The sequence below is a fragment of the Catharus ustulatus genome, chromosome 5, assembly GCF_009819885.2.
Source record: "Catharus ustulatus isolate bCatUst1 chromosome 5, bCatUst1.pri.v2, whole genome shotgun sequence".
Taxonomy (NCBI): domain Eukaryota; kingdom Metazoa; phylum Chordata; class Aves; order Passeriformes; family Turdidae; genus Catharus; species Catharus ustulatus.
Window position 1 is genome coordinate 14,286,840 of NC_046225.1, and position 25,870 is coordinate 14,312,709.

Genomic DNA, 25,870 nt, shown 5'->3' on the forward strand with positions numbered 1-25,870 from the left:
CGGGCTGCGAGCGCACACTGCCGGCTTATGTTGAGTTTTCTCCAACCACCCCCGCCGCGTTGATTCTAAGCTCAGAAGCAAAGCGATGATGCCGGCCGGGAGCAGGGCTGACAGCCCGGCCTGGGCGCTGTGTCCGCCTCCTCCCGCTTCCTCCTCCTCCGGGACTACGGCTCCCAGCAGCGCCCGGGCTGAAAGTGAAAATAAGCGCCAGGTTACGCTCCTGTTTGCGCCCTCCCCTCCCTCTCTCCCTCCCTCCCGGCGGGCCGCACGTGTCCTTCCTTTCCCTTTTGTTTTCCGCCCGCAGGCCGGCTGCGCGCCCGGGACGCGCCCGCTGCCCCCGGCGCCGGGACCCGCCGGAGCTGCCCCCGGCCCTCCGCAGCCGCCGGGAAGCTGCGGCGGTGACGGAGCTGCGAGTCCGGGCTGCGCAGGAAACTTTGCCGCTGCTCTCCGCGCTCCCCACATGCGAGTGGACAACGTGAAGCCGGCTGCTGCTCTTCCTGCCACTCCCGTTGCTGCTGCTGCGGCTGCCGGCGGGCCAGCGCTGCCCCCCGCTCCGGCTGCTGCACCTGTGCCCGGCCCCGGAGCTGCGCCGCGGCTTCTCCTCGCCATGTGGGACTAGAGGGGTGCGGCGTTCTGCTCGGTGAACATGGATGCGGCGGGCAGGGCCGGCGGAGGGGAGCAGAGCCATCCCGGCAGCGGCGGGGACTCCCCCGGGGACACGTCCATGGACCGCTACCTGCGATCTCAGGGCTTGTACAGGAAGAAAGTGGCCAAGGATGGGTCCTGCCTTTTCAGGGCTGTGGCCGAGCAGGTAACTGGTTACATAAACAAAGCTCCTTCTCACGAAAGCATGAGAAGTGGATCTCGTTAGTGGGTGGTTATTAGTGTTACAGCGCAGACAGGTATAGATTAAGGTTATGCAGTCATGTGCCGGTGAAAAACATGACTTTATCAAAATAATTTCCGCCTTGCGAGGTGAGAGAAGTTGTGTGTACAGCTGACTCCTTCCACCAAGAAATCCTTATCTGTTTTGACCTTCCACCGCCTCCTCAGCTTTTTTCTGTATAAGATCTCAACATAGGAATACAGCTGCTGGGTATGAGGTTGTCTAGGGAAAGGAATTTAGTGGGAAGAGCTGAAAAGCCACCTTCTTAGTTTTGTTAATTAGTTCACTATAAAATTAGACAAAATAAGTAATTTATTTTCTGTTCTTCCTGTTGAATTCCCCTCCCCCATTTCAGTGTTAGTGTTAAGACAGCGTCATCTTGTCTTAAGTACAAGCAAACAGCAGTGGGAGCTCTGGTGCTTCTGATTGTGGGAACCCAGATTCCTATGCTAATTATACACAGATCACTTAAAAAAAAATTCCTTTCCCTGCTGAATTCATAAGTTCAGGCAAACGAACACTATTGATTGGAAGTGGGTGATTTTTTTTTTATCTCAAGGGTATAGAGACATATATATATAATGTATATTGCTATTCTGACTTTTAAATTAATACATAAAAAGTTTCTCTTACACTCCAGTGTTGACAGAACTTTTTTTCAGCTATTACATTTTTAACATCCCATTCTTATTATGGAATCATTTAGGTTGGAAATGATCTCTATGAAAGTAAGGTCTTTAATTCAGATTTCTTAAGTGTTTATCTGCAAATTTGGTCTAATTTGTGTACTTGGCATTCAGAAAAACTGAATTTGGAAGGGATTTATTTTGAGGGTGGTGTATAAGGACTGCAAGGGATGCTGCAACTTTTAAATTGCCTGGAACTTCCCTACATTGTACTGAGATAACTTGGACCCTGTGATGAAAGTAATAGTTTTCCAGTAAAGATTTGAACAGGAGGTAGGATGTAGGTGTCATATTGAGAAATGAATTCCTGGCTTCCAAAAAAGTGTTTGGGCAACAGGCCTCTTGAAGAGAAGGTAAACATGCACTGTTAGACTTGGTTGGACTTGGTTTGAATGAATGCATGTTGGTAGGTGACTTCCTCATCCATTCCTGCTGTAACTTCCTTCAATTAAATGAAGTCCTTTACAAAGGAGACATTTAAAGATTAACAATAAATTCTATTCATTTGCTTCATAAATCCTCCTAAAATTGAAGGTTTGAATTTAGCAAACCTGTGAATTCTGCAGTTACTTAATTATTTGTTAAGTGAGGATTGTCTTGCCTGAAGATGTTGCTGGTGAATGAGTATGCATATTAAATATTCTTAAAAATAAAACTAGAGTATTTCCAAGCCTGTATTTAGACAGCAGTCATTAATTATTTGTGGCCTGTCATCAAAACTCCTGAGATCCAATGTCACCTTGTTCTCTCTCCCTTTTGTAGGTGTTGCACTCTCAGTCTCGGCACATTGATGTTAGAATGGCTTGTGTAGACTATCTTCGGAAAAATAGGGAAAAATTTGAAGCAGTAAGTATTTTTGTTTTCCTTGTCAGCATTTAAGAAAAGTTACTTTATTCTTTCCACTTTGGTATATTCTGCACCTCCCTATGTTTATGGCAATAGTCATCATAGCTAAATAACAGTTGGTGCTATTTAAATTAATTAGCACATGTGTGCTAGTAACTCATTTTCATAAGCCTGGAGAGACTTGTGTAGTCCTTGGACTGGAGTGATGTGTGGGAGAAGTTTTTAATGTTCATGAAGAAAGAAAAGCAAACTTAATCTTCAGTAGTCTGTAGTGAAGCTACTATAATCTGGATTTTAGTTTAGTATAATACCTACTTTAATGAAATTTATAAAATGTTCTTGTTGTGCTAACTAATTGCTTTTCTAGTATATAAGGGATTTGACTGAGGGGATTACTGAAATTTTTTTCAAGGTCTGCAGTTTATTATGCATTGGCACTGTAGGGTTTTTTCCTTAAATCTGTAACTAAGCTTTTCATCAACTATGGATGTAAAATATTTTGATATTCATTATACTTGGTCAATGCTGTCAGTGTTAATGTTACAAATTCCTTTTGTTCCTTCCTTTTAAAAGAGCATTAATCAGAAATGGTGCTTCTGTTTGTGTTTGTATGGGTTCTAGTGTATATACAGTTACCTGATTTCCAGGACAGACAAAAAGGGAGTATGTATAAGGATTTTCTACTAGAAAATTGTTACTCTCTTTTTCTGTTCTAAATTTACCCAGATCCAAAATACAAAGACGGTTTTAGGTGTGCACTGGCATAGGGAAGAGAAGGAAAGCGGGAATAAGGGTGTGTCTTTGTGCTGTAATTTCTGACATAGTACCCTCAGCTCAAATATTGAGTGATCACATAAATGTGGAAGTTATCAGGAATTAATGATATAAAATACAGCAGATCTCTGGGACAATGCTGCTCTGACTTGACTCTTTCTGGTTGTTTCTAACTTCTGGATGTCTCTCTCTTCTTACTTTATTTTTTCACTGCTGACTTTTTAACCCCTTTCTTTCCAGAATTACCCTGCTCACTCCAGTATCTGCCTCTCTACTTCTGTTCTCTTGTTCTGTTGTATAGTGTTTTGAAATTCCATGACCTTTTTGGCTCTTAAGTGTGTGTTGTTTCCCATTCCTGCTTTGTTAACCCTAGCTGGTTTTAGTATGGTTTTGATCTCTTTCATCCAAACTCCTGGTCCCAGTGTTCTTTTCTTCCCTTCAGACATTATCCCAAGGATGGCCTCTCCTCTGTCCATCTTTGCTGTCCTTCTGAAAAGTTTCATTTTTAAGTTTCTTGTGAGAGTAGATGTTTCATGTTTGTTCTCATTTCCCAATGTTCATCCTATGGGTACCTTGCTTCAGCTCGGCTGAGTTGCTTTGCTGCCTCTCTCACTCTTTGTGTTTTCTGTCTGGAATACATCACTGTTATCTCTCTTTAAAAGCCCAAACAGCGTAAACAGCAAATGCCTCTTTCCTTAATCTCCTGTTCTGCTGTTCATTTGCTGTCTCCTCAGTAGTGTATGCTCTGTTGACTTGGTGGTGCTTCCTGAAGTTCCTCTTCTCTCTGTCTATTGTAATAATTTCAGCTTGAATTTGTGTCTTTCTCTCCACTGATACTGCTGTAACAAAGATTTCAGGAGTGTAGCCACCATCTTAATTTCCATCCTCAGCCTTTCTTGAAGTATTATCTTGAATTGCTGCTGTGTTGCATTCATTCTCTAGCTCTTCAGTTTCCTGTAAGAACTTCTGGTGTCCTTCCTTTCTTCCTCTGTGCTTTATCTTCAGGTCATTTAATTTTGGCACAAAAAGTAACTGCTGTCTGTGATCATGTGTGGCTGATCCACCTTTTTTAACTTCACACCCAGTTGCTTCTATGTAAATTAAAAATTTGGGCAGGGTTTGTTAGTTCTGCTCACTTTCAAATGGCTAAAGCAGAACTTTGAATCTCACTACTCTACTCAGTTCTCCTTATTTTCATGTTTCTTAGATAAAGAGGCCATCCAGCTTGTAGCTCAAGTTCATAAAGGGATTTCCTTCTTGGTTTGCACCTCTGTGGATCTTTATTTCAAGTAAATCAAGCAGATTGTGACTAAAGAGTAATTTTAAAAAGCAGCCTCTCTGTGGCCAGTGTGGCTGAAACACTTTGAAGTTAAGATGCCTCAACCACTTCAGCATCTTTCTCTGCTCTTGACAAATGAGAATTAGGCCTCCTTGTGTGAGGGAGTGCAGTTGAAGGATCACTTTCTTGGGCTGTCTCTTGAAGTGTAGCCTGATTGTTTGCATCCTTTGCTGAAAGTAAAAGCAGTTTGAGGTGATACAGAACAGAGCAAAAAGGGCTGTATGAGTTGGCTGTACTAGATCTTACCACTGCTTCCATACTGTGGAAGAGTGACTCCTGTTTCTGATTTCCATTGCTATTTATTTAAGAAGATGTTTGAATTCAAGTCCACAATTCTCTCTTCAGTGGTGCTCTGCATGCCTGAGATGAATTGTCCATAAACATCTGCATGACATCATCTTTGCTTTCTTTCAGAATCCCCATTTGGCTGCTGAGTTTCTTTTTGGGGGGTTTTGTTTGGTTTATTTTGACTTGTGTGATGATTTTGAAAGCTGTTTATGTGATTGTTTTCTGCAAGACAAACCCATGTGTTTGACTGCTCATTCCTTCATCTTGACATTCCTTTATATTTAGGTTGTAAGCTTTTTGAGGGCAGGGGAGACTTCCATTTCCAGTGGCACATTCCCATTGGTACAGTGGATCTCAGGTTGGGGATTCCATATGCTGCACTATTAAAAATGACTAATTACTGCTGTTTTTTTTTTATTTTTAATGCAGTTCATAGAGGGGCCATTTGAAGATTATTTAAAAAGTTTGGAAAATCCACAGGTATGTTAAACCTGATTTATAATAGAAAGCGAGTACTTTTGTTGAAGTTGATTGCTAATGGGATTTTTTTTCCTCTGAAGTGTTTTTGATTGAGCTTTGAATTACATGAATATAGAGTTTTATGTATGTACTCTCTACTGTAAAATGATTTGGGAAATTGTGTTGTTATGTCTTGCTGAACTCCAGATTCAGTGTTGATATATTTATTTTCAACAATGATCTCTTGATCTGCTTATGAAGATGTATAATTGTATATTTGTTTGAACTTAGTTTTCTTTTGTTTTCAATACAGGAATGGGTTGGACAAGTAGAAATAAGTGCCCTTTCTCTTATGTACAAGTAAGAAAATCTTTCAATATGCTTTACTGAGATAATTTCTGTTGTTTTGTTAGTAGTTGGAACAGCACAAATAGAATTGTGTTATACCATACCGTACTATAGTCCTCTGTAAAATTATAAATGTGTTTGAAAACTGCAGCTGTCAAGGGATTAAGTAAAAATAGAAAAGTGAGTTTAGAAAATGATATTTAATCTGGGATGTGAATACAGATTTACAATAATGCCAGGTATCTCACCTGCACAGCCAGTTGTGGGTAATCTCATACAGTTTGTATTTTGTTAATTTTAATATCCTGGATTTTCTGTTAAAATTGCTTTTCTTCCTGTTTCTCACCAAGGCTTTAGTACTAACCTTATTGCTCCTATGTGGGCTGTACCCATTTCTTATATACTAAATCTTTCTTCACAAAGTAGTGAGAAACAATGTGCTGAGTATTTAAAGCTGCTGTCTAATTATTGTGCAAGGGAGTGAGTAATCCGCAGCATCTTCACTGTCTGCTGTTTATAAACCCATTAAAAATTCAGAATTTCAAAATGTTTACTATAAATTAATGGCTTTGTCTATTGATGAGACAGTTGATAAGAGAGGAGAGAATCAAACTAGTTAAGTGTTACCTTTGGGCACTTTGAGTGCTATGTGTGGGAAATTGCATAGAATTCTGTGTCTGCATTTTGTGAGGTGAATGGGCCAGCTCAGAGATGTTTGTCCTGCATGGATGGGGGAGGACTGAGCTGAAAGTCAGAGCAAAGATTGGCTCAGGAGGCTTAGTGAGGAGGTCTGGTGATGGTTACACTGAGCCAGGTTGTAGAGGGATGTAACTCAATTTAAGTCAGCAGAATTGCATGCTTAATCACATCAGAAACTGGATGGTCACGATCTGTTGTATTTCTGGCCATGAGAGATGTATTCTCATAAATAGGAGTAGTTTATTTTGCAGTCGTGCCACACTGGTATCCAAGGCCACAGCTGATAAATGAATTGAGACAAAGCCTGGTTGATAATAGTGGTTTTTTTTTTTTTTTTAAATTTCCATGGAAAGCGTCAGGAGGGTTTTGTGGCACAGATGAAACTTTTGTGTGGTATTTCACTGCAGAGGTGAACACACAAGGCTAATTGCTGCCATGCTTCTTTTGGGAAGACAGGCTTCTACTGAAACGGTAATTTAGGGTCTCAGGGAAAGTGGGAATAGTGGTGGGGGTAAGGGCAAAGATGAGAGGGAGAAAGAGAAAATACTAAAGTTTAAAATCATGATAAAGATTGATTATAGCAGAGAAACCACCAGGTGTTTTCTGTGGTTATGTATCTTCCTTGAATTTGACTTCAATGCTCAAATTTTTATTGATACTATTTTTTAAATAAATTCTTAACTGCTACTTTTTTTTCTTTTCAGGAAAGATTTCATAATATATCAGGAGCCAAATGCTTCTCCTTCGCGTGTAACTGAAAATGGCTTTTCTGATAAGGTAAAAAAACCCCGAAACTATGGCTATTGTGACAGGCTGAAGTAAGACTTCTTTATAAAAAAATAGTAGTTGCATGTGACTTATTACTCAACACAATGAAATGTTTTAAGAATTCATTTGTAGTGGTTTATTTTGTACATGTTTAATGCAGCTGTGCTGTTAATACATGTAACACTTCTTAAATAAATGGGGTATATTTAGGGTGTGGCATATCTTCTTGCTAATATAAAATTGTGAATAAAATATAAATATAAAATATAGAAATCCATTTTCAGGCACTAATCTTTGTCTTAATGTTTTTGGGGCTTTTGTTCAAATTCTGTTTGCTTTAAAGGACATCCAACAAACATTTTGATTGCTTTATTGATACATTGAGATCCTGAGAAATAACAAAGCATATGGGTACCTTAACTTGAATTTAAAGGTAGTGCGTATGAGAAATCAAGTGAGATACAAAGCCTGAAATATCCATGTGATTTTTTTAAATAGGTATTGCTGTGCTTCTCAAATGGAAACCACTATGATATTGTGTATCCCATAGAGTATGCAGAGAAGGCTGCTCTGTGCCAGTGTAAGTATTAACTGTTGGTTAAAAAAATGTATCTTTACCAAAAATCTTAAAGCTATCAGTGTTAGGTTTCAGGAGAAGGCTCTGTGTGCAAGTTTATTGTAGTCATTTTTAGTAGCTTGGTTTTCAGTTTGAATTGTCAATGACTTTATGATTATCATCTGAAATGGTGGGATAAAAACTGATTTAGCTGGTAACTGATTTTGCTCTTCCACTTTGTCTTTCTCTTCCCCAGCTCTGCTGTACGAGTTGCTCTATGAGAAGGTGTTTGATATGGATGTAAAGAAAATCATGGCAGAACTTAGTGCTGTTGGTGTGACAGAGGAAAGTAATGGGAGCAGTGAAGTGTCTGCTTCGGATTCGGAAGATGACAACCACAGGTAAATGAAATTGAAAAGTTGCCTGTAAACACAGGTTGAATAAGTTTTCTGAATTTCTAGTGGGCAGTAGAATCCAACAGTCAGGGTTGCAAACATTTAAAAATTATTAAGAAAAGAAGCACAAAGTGGCAGGGTTAGAAGTGTGAAAGAATGCAAGGTGTAATCTTCGCTTACCTAAGGGACAGGCTTCTGGCCTCCCTCTGTTCTTCCTGCAATCTGGCTCTGAATCTCTTTACATAATGGATTATTGCCATTGCAACATGTGCCTCTTCCTGTTTAGAGTAGCAGAATTCCCTGGGAGAACTGTCAGTGTGCCAGGCTGGCATGGTAAACTCTGTGAGAATGACTTGGCTTACTCTGCAGCTGAGTAGAGTTACAGGAATCTGATCCAGCTTGTGTGGCTTCCACATCTGGGGCTGGAATACCTGCTTGAGGTGAAGCTAATGCAGACGTACAGATATAGCTTGCTCTGTTTTGATCTTCATCATAAAGAAGTGGGTTTGTGTTCTTTTTGATGGATGCTCTAGCAAGCTTTGAGAGTTTGACCTTTTGCACAATCAGTCATTCACTGTGCTGTTTTTGCACTTATATATTGGCAGGTTTTCTTCTTTTTAATAGGGTTCTTAATTTTAATAGGGTTCTTGTGTGAAATTCCCCTGAAACTGTGAAGATTATGCTGTATTAGTGGATCATGTTCCCTCTTCCCACTGATTGTTGCAGTCCTTCCCCAGGGCTCTGCTGTGTGGCATGTGGCAGAAGATGTTCTTAGAGCTGTTAGGAGCTGGTTTCTCCCACAGGTTCAAGACAACAGAAAGGAAGATGATGGAAATCATCACAGGAAAAAAAAGTTCTGGGAAAGGGATTAGCTTATTTTCGTGTTTGGAAAAAAATACTAGGGAATGTTGCCAATTAAAATACAAAGTATTTCTACTTCAGGAAACAATTACTATAGCTAAATGTCAGCTAATGGAAATCTTCTTTATTCCTTTCTGGTCTTGGAGCTTTCCTGGGATTCAAATGCAGTAGCCTTACCCTCCTGTATCTTTGGGATTCCTAAGAAAATATCCTGCTAACCTCTTTAGCGCCTTTGGAAATAAGGTCATATGCTCACTGGAGACTGTGGAACTCAATGTTTTTGATTTAAACCATATGTCCTATAATGCAGGGGCTGGCGTGTGTGTACGTGACTCCTGACCCAGTTAGCACAAATTACGGACACTTTGCTGAGTTTATGAAGTCCTAAATCTTTTGCTTGTCTTAAAGTTGACTTTAGCATGTTTCATGTTAGCTAGTTTTCCAGCAGATTCTTTTCATTTTATGAATGTAAACTTTTCAGTTATGTTGTTATTAAGTGCAATAGTTTTGGGAGAAGTTAATGCTGAGAGTTGCCTACAGCTGTTGTAGGAAAAATACTTGGGACTTTCTCTGTGGAAAGTATTTTTCCAGTGATGTCAGGTGTAGAAAATAGGAGTAAATTGGAGTGCCTGATGCAAGTTAACTAGTGGAGTAGGTTTTGATTTTGAGTTTTTTATGTCTACTTTTGCAATGTTTTCCTCATGTAGTTGCAAAAATTTTAAGAGGATCTTTGTTTCCCTGGTCTTCTACCCCTTGCTTTTTGTTTTTTTTTTTTCCTCAGTGACAACAAAGCACACATAAGATAGACTTCCCAAAACTTGTGCTTAAAATCTTATTTCTTTATCAAAGAAAGTTAAGAATACAGTTGTTTTTTTTAGACAGCTTTTTCACTTCAAGAGATGAAGATATTCTGTGGTATGCTTATTGTGAGGAAAACATGCAGAATCGTAGTGTCGCTATTTTTATCCCCTTTCAGATGTCTTATCTGATTTTTCAGGCCTTAGTAATGCTGTAATTCATTATGAAAACATAACTTGCCTCTCCTATTACAGAAGTAAAGCTACAACAGTTAGTGATATGAATGGAATGAAGTCTCTTTCTGGCAACAAGGTATTTATCCATTAAGATTTATTTTGTTTCTAATAATTTGTACTTGGCTATATTTTTTAGTATTTAATGTTCATGAGAGACTCTTGAGTTAATAGCTTTCCTAACAGGTAATATCCTAAAAACTACCTGTTTCTTTGGAAAGTAATGTATATTTTTGATGCACTCAGAGGTTGATGGTGTCCTTGTTTAGCGCTGCTGAGTTCTTAGAATTATTCTGGCATCAAAAAACCACCTGGTTAAAAAAACGCCATTTAGCTTTTTTTTTTTTTTTCAAAGCTCTTTATGCTCATAGGTTTTTTCAGCATTTTTAACTTTCAGTACAAGGCTTGAGCACTGTGATTGAAAAATGCAAAGCTGGGTATGTCTCTTGACCATTTAGCACTTTGTTTTGTTCCATGCAGCACCTTGAGAGCAATGGGAATCCCACCTTGTTGGTGTTGCCTAAAAAGGTTCTGAGATCACTTGATCCCTCGGTTTACAGAAACGTTGAATACGATGTTTGGCTCCGATCCAAATGGGGTGAGTAACACAACACTTCAAAGTTGCAGCTTTTGCAAGATGTGTGAAGTGAAGCCCTCCCGAAGAACTGATGCAAGTGGCAGTTTGAGTTTTTAATTTGATTTTCCTCACATGGGTCAGTGGGCAGATTTAGGGCCGAAACACCTGGTTTGCATTTTTACTGCATTGAGAAAGTAATCCTTTGGTATATTTAAACTAACAGTATGTTACTGCTTCTGTATTTACAGATCAGCAAAAACAAGATTTCTCTATTGCTGCTGGCATGCAATACTCCATTGGAGATAAATGTAAAGTAAGTAATATTGAATCACAGTTTATAGACACATTAGCATTTTGCTCAATATATCTAATTTCCCTCTTGACTGTTTTGATATTATTACTTTTTAAATACTCTTGGCTTGTATCTTCAGCTGGGGATATACTTGTTCTTTAGTTGTTGGCAGTGTTCATGACTTACAGCATACATGCAACTGATCAGTGCAATTTTGCTCCATTAAAAACCCACAATAAAAACCCAAGAATATATGTAATAAGGTGACTGGAGCTTCAGTATTAAGCATGGAACTGTCGATCCATGTGTTTGTTTGACACTGGAGATAGTGATTACTCTTTGTATATTGGCTTTGATAAAATCTCAGTACTTGCAAGTAATAAAGTACAGCTTGCTTTAGTTACTGCAGATCCTGAAGTCTTGGGTGGTTCTTCCTCTTAGGGTGTTGCAACTGTGTTACACACTTGGTCTTCAAATTCTATTAACATTTGTGTTAAATGTTTCTGCTTAAGAAGAAGCAAGGTTTACCATGAAATTCTCAATTTGTAGATTAGTCTCCTTAAGTGTGTTAATGAAACTGGTGGTGCTTGGCTAAATGTTGTTCTTTATAGGACATCTATTAAAGTTACTGAAATTAATGACAAAATATTCAGTTGGGGTAATTGTGCAGCACAGGGGCTCTTTCAGTTTGTACTTTTTTATTTGTGTATTGTAATCAAACATAGTGACTAAACTGCAGGGAAGACAAATCTCCAAACCTAAAAATGCCGCACAAAGTACCCCACAAAGCCACAAGCCCTCAACCCCCCAGCCCCCAAACCAACCCAACCTAATGCCAAGTTGATTATTTATTGCTTAATAGGACAGGCTTAAAATTTAAGACCCTAAGGCTGTCTTTTGTAGTATTTATTGATGGGTACAGATATTATTAGGAGAAAACCCACTGGTAATTCACATATTCTCTCTGTCAAATTTTGTATGTATGTAGCAAGACAGTAAATACATAGTATAAAAACATGGGAAGAAAGTATGAAGTGAATAGTGAAAATTAGAGTTGACTGAATGAATACAACTGTAAAGCCAAACACTGTAATGAAACATGAAGAAATTTAATTTTTATTCAACAGAAGAATTTTAAGAACACAAAGTCAGAGAAGTAACACTATGATCATATGTAAAGAGATTTTTTTGGTTGTTCTTAATAAAACCTTCTGAAGAATAACTCCTGAAGTAATTGATGTTCATTATGTTCCTAATTAGACTACATTTCACTGAGTTGAAGTGGATTTTAATAGGGAAAAGTTTTGAGTTTGTTGTGAGAGAGAGAGTGTTTTCAGTGAAGCTGAAAAGCCTGGCTGCACTGATTGCTTTTAACTTTCTCATGTGGCTTTGAAAAGCATATTTCATTAAGTTTTGTTCCCCAGCAAGCTGTTTGTTTGTGGGCTGTTTGTTTAGTGTTGTGTGTGTGCTTGTTTTAATAGTGTTTTTATTTCTTTGTGAAGAAGCAATAGAGATTGAAGATTGGCTTTTGATTCATTTACTGAACTGTGATGTGTTTCTCAGGTCTTCTGTTGCCCAGAGGAAAAGTTCTATTTCTAACATTGTTGATATTTTAAAGAGTTACTTCCTCTCACAGTAATCTTTGGAACTAATCCACTTTTTTTTCCTTACTCTTGTTCTTTACAGGTGCGCTTAGAACATAATGGGAAATTTTATAATGCCCATATTCAAGAAGTTTTTTCAGAGAATGGGCCAGTTGTTGTATTTGTAGAAGAGCTTGGAGCAAAGTGAGTGCTTAATCTCTTTTGGAAGGGAGCACCAAACTGAACAAAGCATTACTTTGGTTCAGAGTTAACTTCAGCCCCTAAAATGTACCTGCTTCTTTATTTGGAGCAGTACTACCACAAATTTGTTAAGAAAACAGCATGCTATTAAGAAAAAGAAAAATTGATTATCACTTCATGCTTCTTTCTCTAGTGCCAAATAGTCTGGGTATTACTTGCAAAGTAGAACAGTAACTACATTAATACTATTTTAATTTTATTGTTTGTGCACAAGATTAAATCCTAAATAGATTGACTAATAAGGTGTTGCTTGTACTTAGTAATTAAATGCTAGATTTGTGACAAACTTTTCGTATTGAAAGGTTCATTAATGCATTGAGCTCCTCTGATGGTTGAGTAGCTCTGCCTGATTTCATACAGAGAGTGACAAGTTGCTGTTTAGATCAGCATTATCTTTGCCCTAACTGGCACAAAAAAAGTGTTTAAAGTTGTTGTTGTGGGTTGTGGATTTGATGGTTTTGGTTTTGTGGGGTGGGGTTTTTCTTTTGTTGGGTTCTTTTGGTGGAGAGAGAGCAGTTTGAGACATTCTGAGCTCTGCTCTAAGTCCTAAGACTTCTGGGTCAAAAAAACCCACACTGATTGTAGTTTGGGAAGAGGAAACACTTTCAGTCAAGGTAAATTAGAAAAACACCCATTTATCTCATTCGATCACCATTAAAAAAAAATTACAAGGTCTGGAGATTATCTTGCAGTTTGAACCCTTTTAAAATTGGAATTTAACTTGTTTGAATATCTGCCTTTCAAATAATGTAAACAGTTGCTTGGACCATCCTCCAGCATCCTCTATTAAAAAGGCAGCAGTTGTTCTGGGATATACACCATCAATGTAACATTTGTCAATCTTGGTGCTTACTGCAGCATTGGTAATAAATTTATCTAAGTATTGCTCTTATCTAAGTATATTACCTTTTGGGATTATTTTCTTTTTTTGTCTGCCCTGAAGACATTATAATAGGCACTTCACAAATGGCTGATCATTCTTTACTGGATAAGTTTCTGTCAACCAGTTTTATGTAAAAAGGAAAAAATATGTTTGCTGTTCTACACATTGAAAGGACTTTGAATGCAATATTCTCAAAAAATTGAAAGATCTGTCAGTATTAGTCAACATGCAAGCACAAGTCTGGTCTTTTAAAATATTATTCCCTCCATAATTCCTTCTTTTGTAGGCATGCTGTCTCACTGAAGAGCCTTAAACCTCTTCCACAGACCTCTCCTATGGAGGGCTGGAACACTGTGCCAGGGAAGAAGATAAAAAAGTTTTACCCAACATGGGGGCAGAATGCTCAGCCTGGTAGGACTGTACCTGTCCTTGTGTGGCAGAATCTTTGTCAGATGTTTTGTCCCAAAAGAGCTTAAAAAAATGATTAAAATGGAAGTCTTACCTGTTTTCACATTGTTACCACAGATGCAGAGTGCAGAGGGCCAAAGAATCAGAGCAAGTCAATCAAACCCCAGTCAGCACTACCTCCTCGACTTCAGCATACTGTGGGAACCAGGCAGCACCAGTTCTTGTGTTCTGGGCCCCAACCTCATCAGACCTCAACTGAGCAAAAAGCTCCAGGCAGGAATCCTTCCCAATCTGCAAGGTAAAACTGCAAACAGCATCTTCCCTGGCTTGAACTCCTAACTGAGCTTCTGGAAGCCCAGGTGCCTGCTTCAGATGCTTCCAGCATACTCTTTGCAATTCGTTGTCGTTGAATTCTTAGGAAGTGTTCCACGTCCTTAAGAATGCATACAAGCACGGCATGGCATGAAAAAAGATTTATTTTTTTCTTGCATGGCAGAAACTGCCTACAAAGCCACTTTTTTTTTTTTTTTTGGGAAGTGGATGTTAGTATGGATTTTGTTGTACTTTTTTTTCATTTTGGCTGGGGCTAAAATAATGTTGTAAGTGCTTCTTGAGCAGGGCTAAGATCTTCCCTCAGCTTCTCCTGAACCTGTCATAGGAGACTGCTTTGTGTTCTGATTTACGACTTGAGCCGGAGTGTGAGAAGAGCATTTTGCCTGCATTTGTTGGTAGGGACTTTGTGATTCCTTGGGCTGCTGCAGCAGAATTTCTCTTTCCATCATTGCATCTTCTTTCTTCCTGCTAACCTACGAGTTTGCATTGGGTTTGACCTGGAATTTCTTAGTCTGAGCGATCCTGCTTCCTTTTTCCCGCGCAGGAAAGTGGAGCGTGAGCGAAGTGAGGAGCTGAGCCATGGCAGCAGGGACTGTAACTACTTTGGGCTGTCTCCAGAGGAGCGCAGGGAGAAGCAGGCCATCGAGGAGTCTCGTTCCCTTTATGAGATCCAGCAGCGGGATGAACAAGCTTTTCCAGCTCTTTGCAATGTATGCTGTATTCCTTGTAATTAACTGTGCACTTTCCATATTTGTCTGTGAACCTTTCATTAGGTGTTGGTTTGCTGTCCTTGAATCACACTGCAATTCAAAAATTGGGGATATTAATTTTGCACTCACTTTTTAATTAGAAATATGAGTATCTACAGTGCTTAATATGTTAAAGTAAGAAAATACACATAGTAGTTTATCCTGAGAATAATTGCGCATCCACCACACAGTACTTTAGGTGTTTAAATATGGGAGACACATGAGCATCTGTAGCTGTAGGATTTTGGTGAGATCATTCTATTGATGCAATTTTAATGGAAGTGGGTGGGAGTCTCAGTACATCCAGGGAAGCGAGCAGATCCTATGGGTAAAGAGCTACTCTCCACATAGGTTTGTTCTGGAGATGTGTGGGGCTTTTTGGGTTTAAATCCTAGGGCAAACAGAAACAAGAACAAGGCTGGGAAGAATGACTTGGAGAAGACTGAAGGCTAAGGGACAGAGGTTGCTCTCTTCCCCTAAGCAGTAACAGTTTGCTGTATTTGCTCACTTGCAGGAGGAGGATGTGATTTATTGTCTTAGTGAAACAGATTTTGTCACATTAGCTAGTGACATGAATGCTCTTAAAGGGCACTTGGCAAAATGTAACAGTGAATGATAAAGAGTGGATGAATCTGCAGAATACTGAGACAGGCTTCTCCCCTTTCCCTTCTGCCTATCACAGACATAAATATTATTTGTCTTGAAGGCATAATAGTGTCATAGCAGATGATGGTAAAATATCATTGGACTGATTACATAAAGTGATTTCTGTTTTTGTCAACTTGTTCAGAACCAGTCAGTCTGTCAGGCTGCTACACAGACTGTGGATAATGTAAACCAGAAAAAGTTCTCCAATAGCGAAAGAAGAAACAGCAAGTGTACAGCAGAGGTAGAAGAGCAGAAGGAGAAAGGTAAAACTAAATGGGTTTAGATAATGGCTAGGTTTTTTTCTTGTTTGTTTGTTTGCTTGGTTTTGTTACCAGCCTCAGAATTTATTCAAGATGGGGCATGTGTTTAGACAATAAGGGGAAAGTAGCAGTACCAATCTAAACTGGGCTGGAGGTGGCAAGGGCGTGGTTTGTGAAATTTCTCTGCTTTGTGAATGTGGCTGAGAGTAGACTCTTGGCTGAGATTTTTGTAGCAAATGGGAAGAGAAATGAAAGAAACTAAAAGACTTACCAGAGCTACTCTAAATTAGACACTTCTGAAATTCTGGAGTGTGTGGCAGAAAGTGCCAGTGGGAGGAGCCTTAAGAGTTTTTTATGAGAAAAGCAGGTGAAAGTATTCACTGTGGCATGGTGAAGAATTAGCGTACCATGGTACAGGGAGAAGTCGGTGTACAGAAGGGTTGGAAAAACAAACCTGTTTACAGTAGAAAGCTCTGTCACATGGTCAAAATTTTGTTTGGGTTTTCTCCTTCCCCCCAGTCAGTTACAACACTTTAGCTTCTCTTCGTGGACTTAAAGCTTTTCTTCTTCTGTGAGGAAGTGGAACATGGCAGTAATAGATGAAAGCTGTAAGTGCCAGGAGGAGGTAGCTAGTAAATCTCTACTAACTGCAAAGGAATTTTTTAAGGAACATTCACATTTTTTAAGGAATGCTCAAATGGAGAAAACTGGAGAGAAAGTAAAGACTTGAGTGTCATGATGGATTTGGCTGATGTCCAGCTTTCTCTGCTTTTTGTGATGCTCTGGATTGCGTTGCCTCTTGTGAAACTAGGTTAACGATCCTATGGGACTCAAGTACCCTTCCTTCTGAGTGTTTAGGGATTCCTATTGCTGCTCAGGGATTTGGCAGTAATTCTCAAAATCAATACTGTTTCCATTTATACTGCTATCTAGTTGTGACAGAGTATATAACAAGCTTTTAAAAAGTCTATATCTACAGTTGATAATCTGGCATGAGTTTGACAAGCAGTGGTAGCCAGGTGTGAACATCAGCCAGAATGTGAAGAACTTGCTCGGATCTTACTATGTCTTGACTGGTTTTTAACACTGTCTTCCCCACCTAAGCGTTTACTGGTGCTTGAGAAATGAAACTTTGTACAGCAGTCTGAAAACTTTTTTAGATCTTTTAATCCACTGGAACATTCTATACCGTTTTTACTCAGTCAAAAGTAGACAAGACTTAGAGATTCTGTTCTTAACACTTGAATATGAAAATGCTGATGTATAGGTTTGGTTTTGAATAATTTTGGAAAGACAAATTAACTGGCTTAAGTTGTGATAGCCATAAGTGGTGTAATGGTTCATTTACTAGGTTATGTCTTGGTGTTGCAGAGTCAAATTCCAGGCAGATCCACTTAAGTCAGAAGCTTGAGCCAAATTCATCTGAGGTAATCTTAAAGAAAAGACCAAATTTTTTTTTTATTATTACTGCTTCTCTGATACATGATTAGCAGAGCAATAGCTGCCTTTAAAGCTGTGATTGCTGCTGCTGCTTTACAGCTTTTAGTGAAATATTCCTGAGGCTGGAGGCTTGTATTTCTGTCAGCTTTCCTCAGCCCTGTAACCTATACTTAGTCTTCCTCTGCAATCGGAGTCCTCGAACCTGGGCTATCGAGAGCACTTACGAAGCTGGATTTGTAATTGCTTAGTACAGTCTGTACTTTCAGTATAATGGGACCACGGAAGATTTGATGTTTGCTAATAGCTATTGTGCTAACAGACCATGAGCTCTGAAGTTCAGTGAAGATTCATGGCCTCTTGTTGGCTTTTAACCTTTGCTGTCCTTTCAATGAGCAAAATGTCACACTAGTATAATATGTGATGGGTGCTTAGCCCACTTTATATGGAGTGTGGTTTACTGTTTGTGAATAACTCTTTGTAAAGTTAATCTTACTATTAGACTAGCTGTATATGTTGTTTCTAACTTTGCTTTAGAAGAATAGTCAAGATGAGAGTTACCCAAAAGCTTCATCTCCTTTGGAACAAGTAAAAACAGATTCTCCGATTCTTGCTGAGCAAGTAAGAAATGTTTGTTTGATTTCAAAGTTTTCCAGTCAGGAGACTTCAGACAAAGGGGAGCTTCATCACAGCCACGTATGTATTACAATACTGGCTTTCAATTACATAGTCATTTCTATGGTGATAATGCTAAAATTTCATACTTTGAGTTAGGAATTTGTTATGTCCAGCATAAAGATTGTAAAAGGATAATCCTTGATAGAGAAGTAAAAGTATATCCTTTTCTGAGAGAGGGTTTATTTCATATCTTTCTACCAAGGAAACTGTCCTTTTTCCATTTAAATTCTTTAGCTTTTCCTTTTCATGTTTCTCTGAGGTTATTGGTAGTTGCTTGTTTGTGGCTTTTCTTTTGGGTGGGAGATACTAAATGTAAAGCTTGAGGAGATGATTCCAGCACTGATGGCTCTGTGGTACAGGCATGGCTGGACAGAGCTCAGAGCAGAGCTCTCCACAGTGATGCAGCTCAGGTCTCTTTGGGTATGTTCCTCATTAGTACTTCCCTGTGGGGATGGTGGTAGTCTGGATAAGACTGAGTCTTCGGGGTCACCAGTCATGATGGGATTTAGATTTGTTTGTTTTTACAGAACCTGACGGAGTGCTTGCCGAGTGTAACTCCGACACCCTCTCCGGTCTTCTCTGAGGTGCATTTACCTCCAGCAGTGCCTTCTGTACCAGCCATTGTGCCAGCTTGGCCAAGTGAGCCAGCAACATATGGACCAGCAGGTTTGCAGAAATACTAACGTTAGTCAGAAATTACTAACCCTGGAAAATACTTTAACTCTCTTACTAAGTTGAAGATACCCCCAGGAGACACTGGCTCATATAATTTCACATTCCAAAGGCAGGCATTCATAGGAACATAGTTTCTCACTGCAGAAAGCTGGTGAGAGTTCTAACAGATCTTTGATTGCCTGAATGTACAGTTTGCTTGACTCCCAACCTGAAGGTTTAAGAGGGTTGTGTATTTAATTGGCTGTTTTTCCTCTTGAGTGGGATAGCACTGAGTTTTGAGGATCTGCTTAAGGTAGAACATATTGTCAGCATGTTGAAACTTGGTAAGTGTTTGTGCTCTGTGTCCCATATTGTAATAGCCTCCTTGGTTGACTGAGGTCTCAGCTTGGGGCTTGTATGCCTAGAACCAACGTGATCCATTTGGACCTGAGCTGCAAAGCCAGTGTAATGTGCATACCTTGTGGTCTGTGGAGTTAGAATCAATAGTGCTCATTAGATCAGGTGCTGCATTTTCTCTCACACTACTGGTTTTGTACAGGAACCAGCTTTTAGATCAGCCTGCTTTGTTCACATGAGATAGTCACAATCCTGTCTCACTTGACTGTGTCTATGACAGAAGATGTGCAGCCAAATTGATCTGAGCTCAGATTCAGAGTTGACTCTAAATGACTAGTTAGAATGAGAACTTCAGGAATTCACATAAAAGTTTTGGTTTCCCCATTTTTTCTCCTTCCTATTTCCTTCTGGCATTTATAATTTTAAAAATAAACATGGGATCAGTTTAGCTATTTCTGGAAAGCTTAGCTTACTTGTTACATTCTTCCTGAAAACTACTATCTGCATTTTGAATCCTGCTTCTCTGATGTCTTTTTGTTTGTGATGATTTATCTGTATATACATATGTATAGATATGCATTGATACCTGTTCTGGTTTTTTATATATACGTATGTATGTATGTTGGGTTTTTTTCCCCTCTAGGTATTCCAACCCAAATACCTGCTTCTTCACTGATGCCAGGACCACCAACGGGACCTGACTCTATTGTATCACAGGCTCAGGTAACATCTGCTTCAGTTGCTGGAGTTCCTATGTGGCTACAAGCAGTTAACCAGCCTTTAATGCCTTTGCCTCAGACTCTGAATCCCTACCAGGATCCACTATACCCCGGATTCCCTTTTAATGAAAAGGGAGAAAGAGCTGTTGCACCTCCTTACTCCCTGTGCAGTACTGGGGAAGACTTACCTAAAGGTGAGAAGTCTGAATTTTACACCATTTTTCCTAATAGGTCTTCGTTCCTTAAAATGTAGATAAACACAACTTTTTGTGGTCCTCTTGTCATTCTTTGTCAAAAGATCCAATAGTTGCCATTCCATGATTTAAGATGTGGGAGGGAATATTGAATAGAGCTGTAGGTCTGTAGTTTGCATTGTGACTGTTTCAAGTGGTCACACCTGGAAATCTGATAGGATCATTCTGTGGTTCTTAGCTTGCCCCCCCATAACTTGAGGTTTCATGCATGTAAAGAATTATCTTTGGAGAACTGCTCCTGTCAGAGTAATAGGTTTGCTCATGTCATTCAAAAGCTTGGAAGCTGTTGAGCATTTCCTTACTGATTGGGAAAATACAGGTTTTGGCATACTGTGAATGCAAGGTATGCCCATAAAGAATATCTCATGTCTGACTGCAAAGTGGTGTTTGTTTAGTGAATTTTTGCTTTAAAAACTAGAAGTTCATAGACTGTTAAAACTGAAATTTAAACTGCTGTTGTGTTCTAGATATCTTGCTAGATAAAAACTGGCAAAAAACTCCCAAGTAACCAATTGAAGACATGCAAGCAATAACTTAATACCAGTGTTGTCTACTGAAATGGAACTTCATGCAGTTTTTGTATCAGATGAAATATTTTAGGTTTTCATAAATTTTTTTACTTTTTTTTTAGATAAGAATATTCTTAGATTTTTCTTCAATCTTGGTGTGAAGGTAAGTCTTCAAACTTATGTTTTCATGTTTGTTATAAAAATCACTTGTAAATAATTGTTGGAACTTGGAGTGCAGAAGTTTTGTTGCTGTAGCTGTACATTTCAAGTCCATCTTTCAGTTTGAAGTACTTTCGTACTTTGTGTTCTGTTAACTGGGATTCCAGCAGTTGTCCACAGTGCAGTTCAAGTCAGCAGAAATCAAATTCATGTCAACAGCATAGTGAGAACTATTGGCTTCCAACTGTGGCTGCACAGCCAGCAAATTGTGCTTTACAAAGTCACAGATAAATTATGAGTGTGAAGTTGCTTATTTCGGATGATGTGCATAGGGAATGAGGAAATGCCCTCAGACTGCAGCCCTGGCTGTGTACTGGCAAAGCCACTGCACTACAGATCGCAAAATCTTGCCCTGGGGACACTCCCCTAAGTAACCTGCATGTCTGTCCTTTCTGCTCAGGTTAATGGTAACAGTATTTCACATTTTTAGTAATTACAGTAGCGTGTATGTGTAAATGTGGTGCAAATCTGTGTGTGTGGTTAGAGAAGAGGCTCAACCAAATCCCAACATTGCCCATTGCTTGACAAGGACGAGTTGTTTGCTTTATTTCTTCCTTCTGGACATAAAATTTCTTCTTTTACCTCCTTACTCCTTTTGTCAGGCAAATGACTTGGGGAAGGTGCTGAGAGTTCTTGAGTTTATTTCCTAGGACTTCAGCCATAGCAATGATATTTTTTCATGTCTGGGCATGGAAAGAATGAATATTCAGCAGTTTCCAATGTAAATTTGATACCTCTGCCTGATATAAGTCTTACTAGGAAATCCACAATGCATTTAAACAGCGTGAGTTTCCTAAGCTGACACGCTTGGGACTCTCCTTACTGCTACTGTGGATTATTTAGGATCTAGCCTGTCGTTTTGGCACTTCAGCACCATCTGCTGGTCCCAGCCCACGTTCTAGTGGCTGTGCTGCTCCGCTGATGTCCCAGGGTACAGCAGGCCCGGGAAATACCCTCTGCATTGTCTGTCTGCTGCTCTCCTCCAAACCCTGCCCTGCCCACACCCTTCCACTGCACATTGAGAGGGAAGGGGCTCCTGCAGAGGAGGTCTGCCTAGGCTTTTCAGGATGGTTTGATCCAGGGACTGTTGTTGCTAGAGTCCAGTTCATCAATGTGGAGATAGAGAAAAGGGAAGGGGTCACCACGCCACTTGAGGTAGACAATTTCAGTGTTGTGGCCTTTGTGAAGTGAGGTCTAGTAGAAGAAATTGGTAATTTTTAAGTGTGATTCTGGAAAATGAATTTGAAATGTTTGTCTCCAAACACATAGCTAGAACTTGACTTACTAAGTCAAGCTTTATGTCTTTAACTATATAGAAATTGTTACTAAATTTTCTACTGGTCATAACTGTTGCCCATTTCAACTGCATTTGGAAGGAAAACAATAAGAACACCATCCTGGGGTCATAGGATTTAAAATTGAGGGCAGTCACTGTAAAGAAAATTAACTTTTATCTCCTATAATAACTGTTTCAAAATGGTAAATGACTGCTGTGCTTTTATGTCTCTGAACATTCAAAAGACCAAACAACTGATATTTAATTTTTTTCTCCCCTGCTGTCTTGCAGGCATACAGTTGTCCCATGTGGGCACCCCATTCTTACCTGTACCCCCTGCACCAGGCCTATTTAGCTGCTTGTAGAATGTACCCAAACGTGTCCCTTCCTGTGTATCCGCACAACCCCTGGTTCCAGGAGGCTGCTCCCACTCAGAGCGAAAATGAAGCTGCACGACCAAACAGGCACTTTGCTGTCCAGACTGAGGCCAGGTCCAATGGTCAGATTCCACAGGTTGACAGATCTCCATCACTGCCTCTGATCATACCTTCAGCTCAGGTGACAGAAAGTCAAGGACAGGTCTGTGTCGAACCGGAGAATCCAGTGCAAGCTCTTCATGCGAACTACGAGGAGTCCCTGAGAGGGAAAAATATGTTCCCGCAGCCACCCTTTGGACACAATCACTTTCTAGGAGCTGTTCCAATAGCACCTCCTTTCTTTCCTCACTTCTGGTATGGGTACCCAGTTCAGGGTTTCATTGAGAATTCAGTAGCAAGACCTAACGTTGTCTTGTCACCTGAGGACAAAGAGGCAGCAGCTGGCGCCTCTGCCAGCATGTACGTGGGCAAGGAATGCAGCCCTCCAGTTCCTGGAGTGAACTGTGTAGAGCAGCTCCAGAAGACCAACAGTGGCAGCAGCTCCAACACCGTCCCATTCCCAGTGGCTGCTGCAGGGACCCCAAAAGACACTTCAGCCAGGGCACCTCAGCTGGAGCAAACCTGTCCTTTGGCCGCTCCGAAGCAGAAGGCAGCTGGGCAGCAGCATCGCCCTCCACAGACACAGGGCCCAGAGAGGCCGACGGCAGGGCCCAGCACGCAGCCACTGCTGGCAGAACCTCCCAAAAACGAACTGAAACCCAGCACTCCCGGCCGGAAGGAGAAGCCTGCTAAAGGGAGAGAGTCCAAGGGTGCTGGGAACGTGCAGACAGAAAGCAGGGCTCAGAGAACGAGGGAAGAGAGCTCTGAAGATGACACTGAGGTTTCTGACATGCTGAGGAGTGGCAGATCCAAGCAGTTCTATAACCAGACTTATGGAGGAGGCAGAAGGCCCAGACCTGACCGGGGTTATTCCAGCAGAGGAGGATACCAGTTCCAAAGAAACGAGGAGGCCTGGAAAGGACCACCCAGCAGAAGCAGAGATGATGGCTACCAGTATCAGAGAAACTTTAGAGGGCAGCCATATAGGAATGACAGAAGACGGGCAACACTGGGAGATAATCAGAGGGGGCAGCAAGCATAAAATGAGTGGATAATTGGAAAATTTAAGAAGCAAAAAGTGATTTGAAGTAGCAGTTTAAAATCTTAATTTCTTTTTAGTGAAGTTCAATGATATGTTTAATTTTTGGCTAATTTTTGGCAAGTAAAGACTAGGAGGATGTAAAGTCCTACCATAGGGTTTTTGGGGGGGACTCTAGAGTTTGTCTGGCTTAGCAGTTTTTCTTCAATGTCAAATTAGAAAAAAAAATAGGTTTAGTGTTTGAAAATTTTTTTCCCCACAAAGATTTGTGTTTGTGATAGAAGATGGGTATGTGCGTTTACTAGAGTGACAAATGACAGCATTTGATGTGATCTAGATTCTAAAATTGACGGTAACATTGCACCAAATATAAATGTATATTTTATCATACAATGCCTTAGTTCTGAACTGAGCTAAAGGAATTCTCAGCCTACTGCACTGTTGTCTCTGATATGCTTCCAACCCAAAGGCCTTTCATCTCAAAAAGAAAAAATATCTGTCAAACTTGAATGTTTCTCTTGTGTGTTACACGTATGGCAGCCAGCTAACCCTGTGTCTTAGGTATGTTGTATATAGTTCTTTTCATAATCATAGGGTATATTTTTGAATTTTAAAAAGCATTTATTTGTTGAAATCAAAATCAAGACAAGCAGTCAAGAATACCTGTGTATGAACTGATAAGAATGGCTGTTTCCACCATGAGATCTTCTTAATGCTGGTGTGACTAGAATGGTGCCTATGCCAACTGAATTATTACAAAGACAATAAAAATGTAGATGCTATGCATTTCCAAAATAATTCTGCATCTGTTATAATAGCAGAAGTTTTTTTAATGCCACTTTAACACTAATGCACTGACAAATCTTAGATATTTTGTGAGGAGATGCATAAAGTACGTGTTACGTTTTTTTAAGTTTGTACGATTGAGCTACTGTTCAGTATTCTTTTGTTGTTGCACTGTTGATGTTTTGCATGTACAACTCCTTGCTGGAACTACTTTTAAAAGCAAGAATGGAGAGTCTCAGTGTGCTCTGCTCTTCCCTACAATTCAGAAGAAAGTGGCTTCTGCCTTATATTTTTACACTGTGTCAGAGTTCTGATGCTGTTTCTTCTGAGCCCAGTTACGATCTCCGCAGTGTTCCTGTTGCCTTTGCAGTCTGGATGTTCAGCTGTCCAGGCTCGGAGAGTGCAGTGTGCACAGTATTCACTCAGCTCTGTTGCTCTGTAAAATTGAACTGTTGTGTATATTTTTATATCTCTGTATACAGTAGTGTAGGTGATGGTACCCATTCATTGTGTCTGAGATTGTACACCCTTGGTGCAGAAACCAGAGTGATAGTTACATGATAAAGAGTTTGTTTTCAGATGCATGCTATGTATAAAACTCTAATTAAAATAAATGTTTTGTCTTTTCACTTGCTTTCTAAATTATATTTATGTATTTAAACCTATTGTAATGGCATTAAGTGAAGTGTTGTTCTTACAGAGCCAGTCGTAGTAAGCAGCAGAATGATGAACAGGATGTGGCAAGCAGCAAACAAAAAGAAGCCATAAACTGAATTTGGAGTTTTGTTCATAGGGGTAAAGGTCATGCTGGAGGCTTTTTGGTTTTTTTTTTTTTTCATCTAAATACTTTTTCATTCAGAAATATATTCAGGATTTCAAAAGCAGCAACCTTCACCTTTTCAGGTTCAGAAGGAAGCAAGCACTGGGGGATTTAACTGTTGTGACCATTGTGATTCTCTGTTTATTTCAACTCCTTTCAAAAACATAAAGAAGGCTACTTGTTGTAAAGAGGGCTGCTTGTTGAGTTTACTGGTGAATTTTAAACTCTGAACTCCAGCTGTACCCCAAATTTGTGCAGCAGTCACTGAACTAATCATTCCGTCCTAGAGCAGGTAGTTCACGAGCTTTGTTGCAAGAATGAAGGCAGCAACAGTTCCTACAGAAATCTGTTGGGAAATACTGGGGAAGAGAGGCATGGCAGTAACTGGGAGGGATGTGCTTTCAGAATTGGCTTCTAAAACCCACCATCTTTCAGCTGGGCCTACATTGCCTCACTGCTGTAGGACAGTGAAGGACTGGAAGGTGAAGATGTATTTTCTCCAATGCTGATCAGGTAAGTCTGGTTTCCTCTCTTGCTGAAGGAGCAGTAGACTGATTAGCCCAACTTCTGGCCTGGGGCAAGATGTTTTAGATTGCAGGATCCTCCTTTTAATATACATAGTCTTCAGCATATAATGAGCTGTGACACAGCTGAGCCACATCTTTACCTTATCCTTATTACAACTGATTAAGAGAAGATTGCACAACTCCAGTCCA

The 25,870-nt window shown here is 39.9% G+C and overlaps 1 protein-coding gene across 5 annotated transcripts; it reads left to right on the forward strand.

The window, feature by feature from the left end:
- Positions 1-353: 353 nt before the first annotated feature.
- Positions 354-24,963, forward strand: OTUD4 (OTU deubiquitinase 4). 5 transcript variants are annotated; one of them, XM_033059783.2, is made up of 22 exons: positions 354-811; positions 2,335-2,418; positions 5,249-5,299; positions 5,592-5,638; positions 7,030-7,102; positions 7,592-7,673; positions 7,906-8,050; positions 9,958-10,015; positions 10,417-10,534; positions 10,762-10,826; positions 12,492-12,592; positions 13,819-13,943; positions 14,058-14,238; positions 14,818-14,983; positions 15,813-15,933; positions 17,302-17,357; positions 17,905-18,063; positions 18,573-18,711; positions 19,700-19,779; positions 19,855-19,969; positions 20,661-20,701; positions 22,325-24,963. In XM_033059783.2, exons 1-22 carry the CDS (start codon positions 647-649, stop codon positions 23,549-23,551), a joined length of 3,399 nt encoding a protein of 1,132 aa, XP_032915674.1. In that variant the 5' UTR covers positions 354-646; the 3' UTR covers positions 23,552-24,963. The 5 variants fall into 5 exon arrangements, with proteins under 5 accessions (XP_032915674.1, XP_032915672.1, XP_032915675.1 ...); XM_033059781.2 differs by having other exon boundaries at positions 19,700-19,969; XM_033059784.2 differs by having other exon boundaries at positions 17,905-17,988; positions 19,700-19,969.
- Positions 24,964-25,870: the final 907 nt, after the last annotated feature.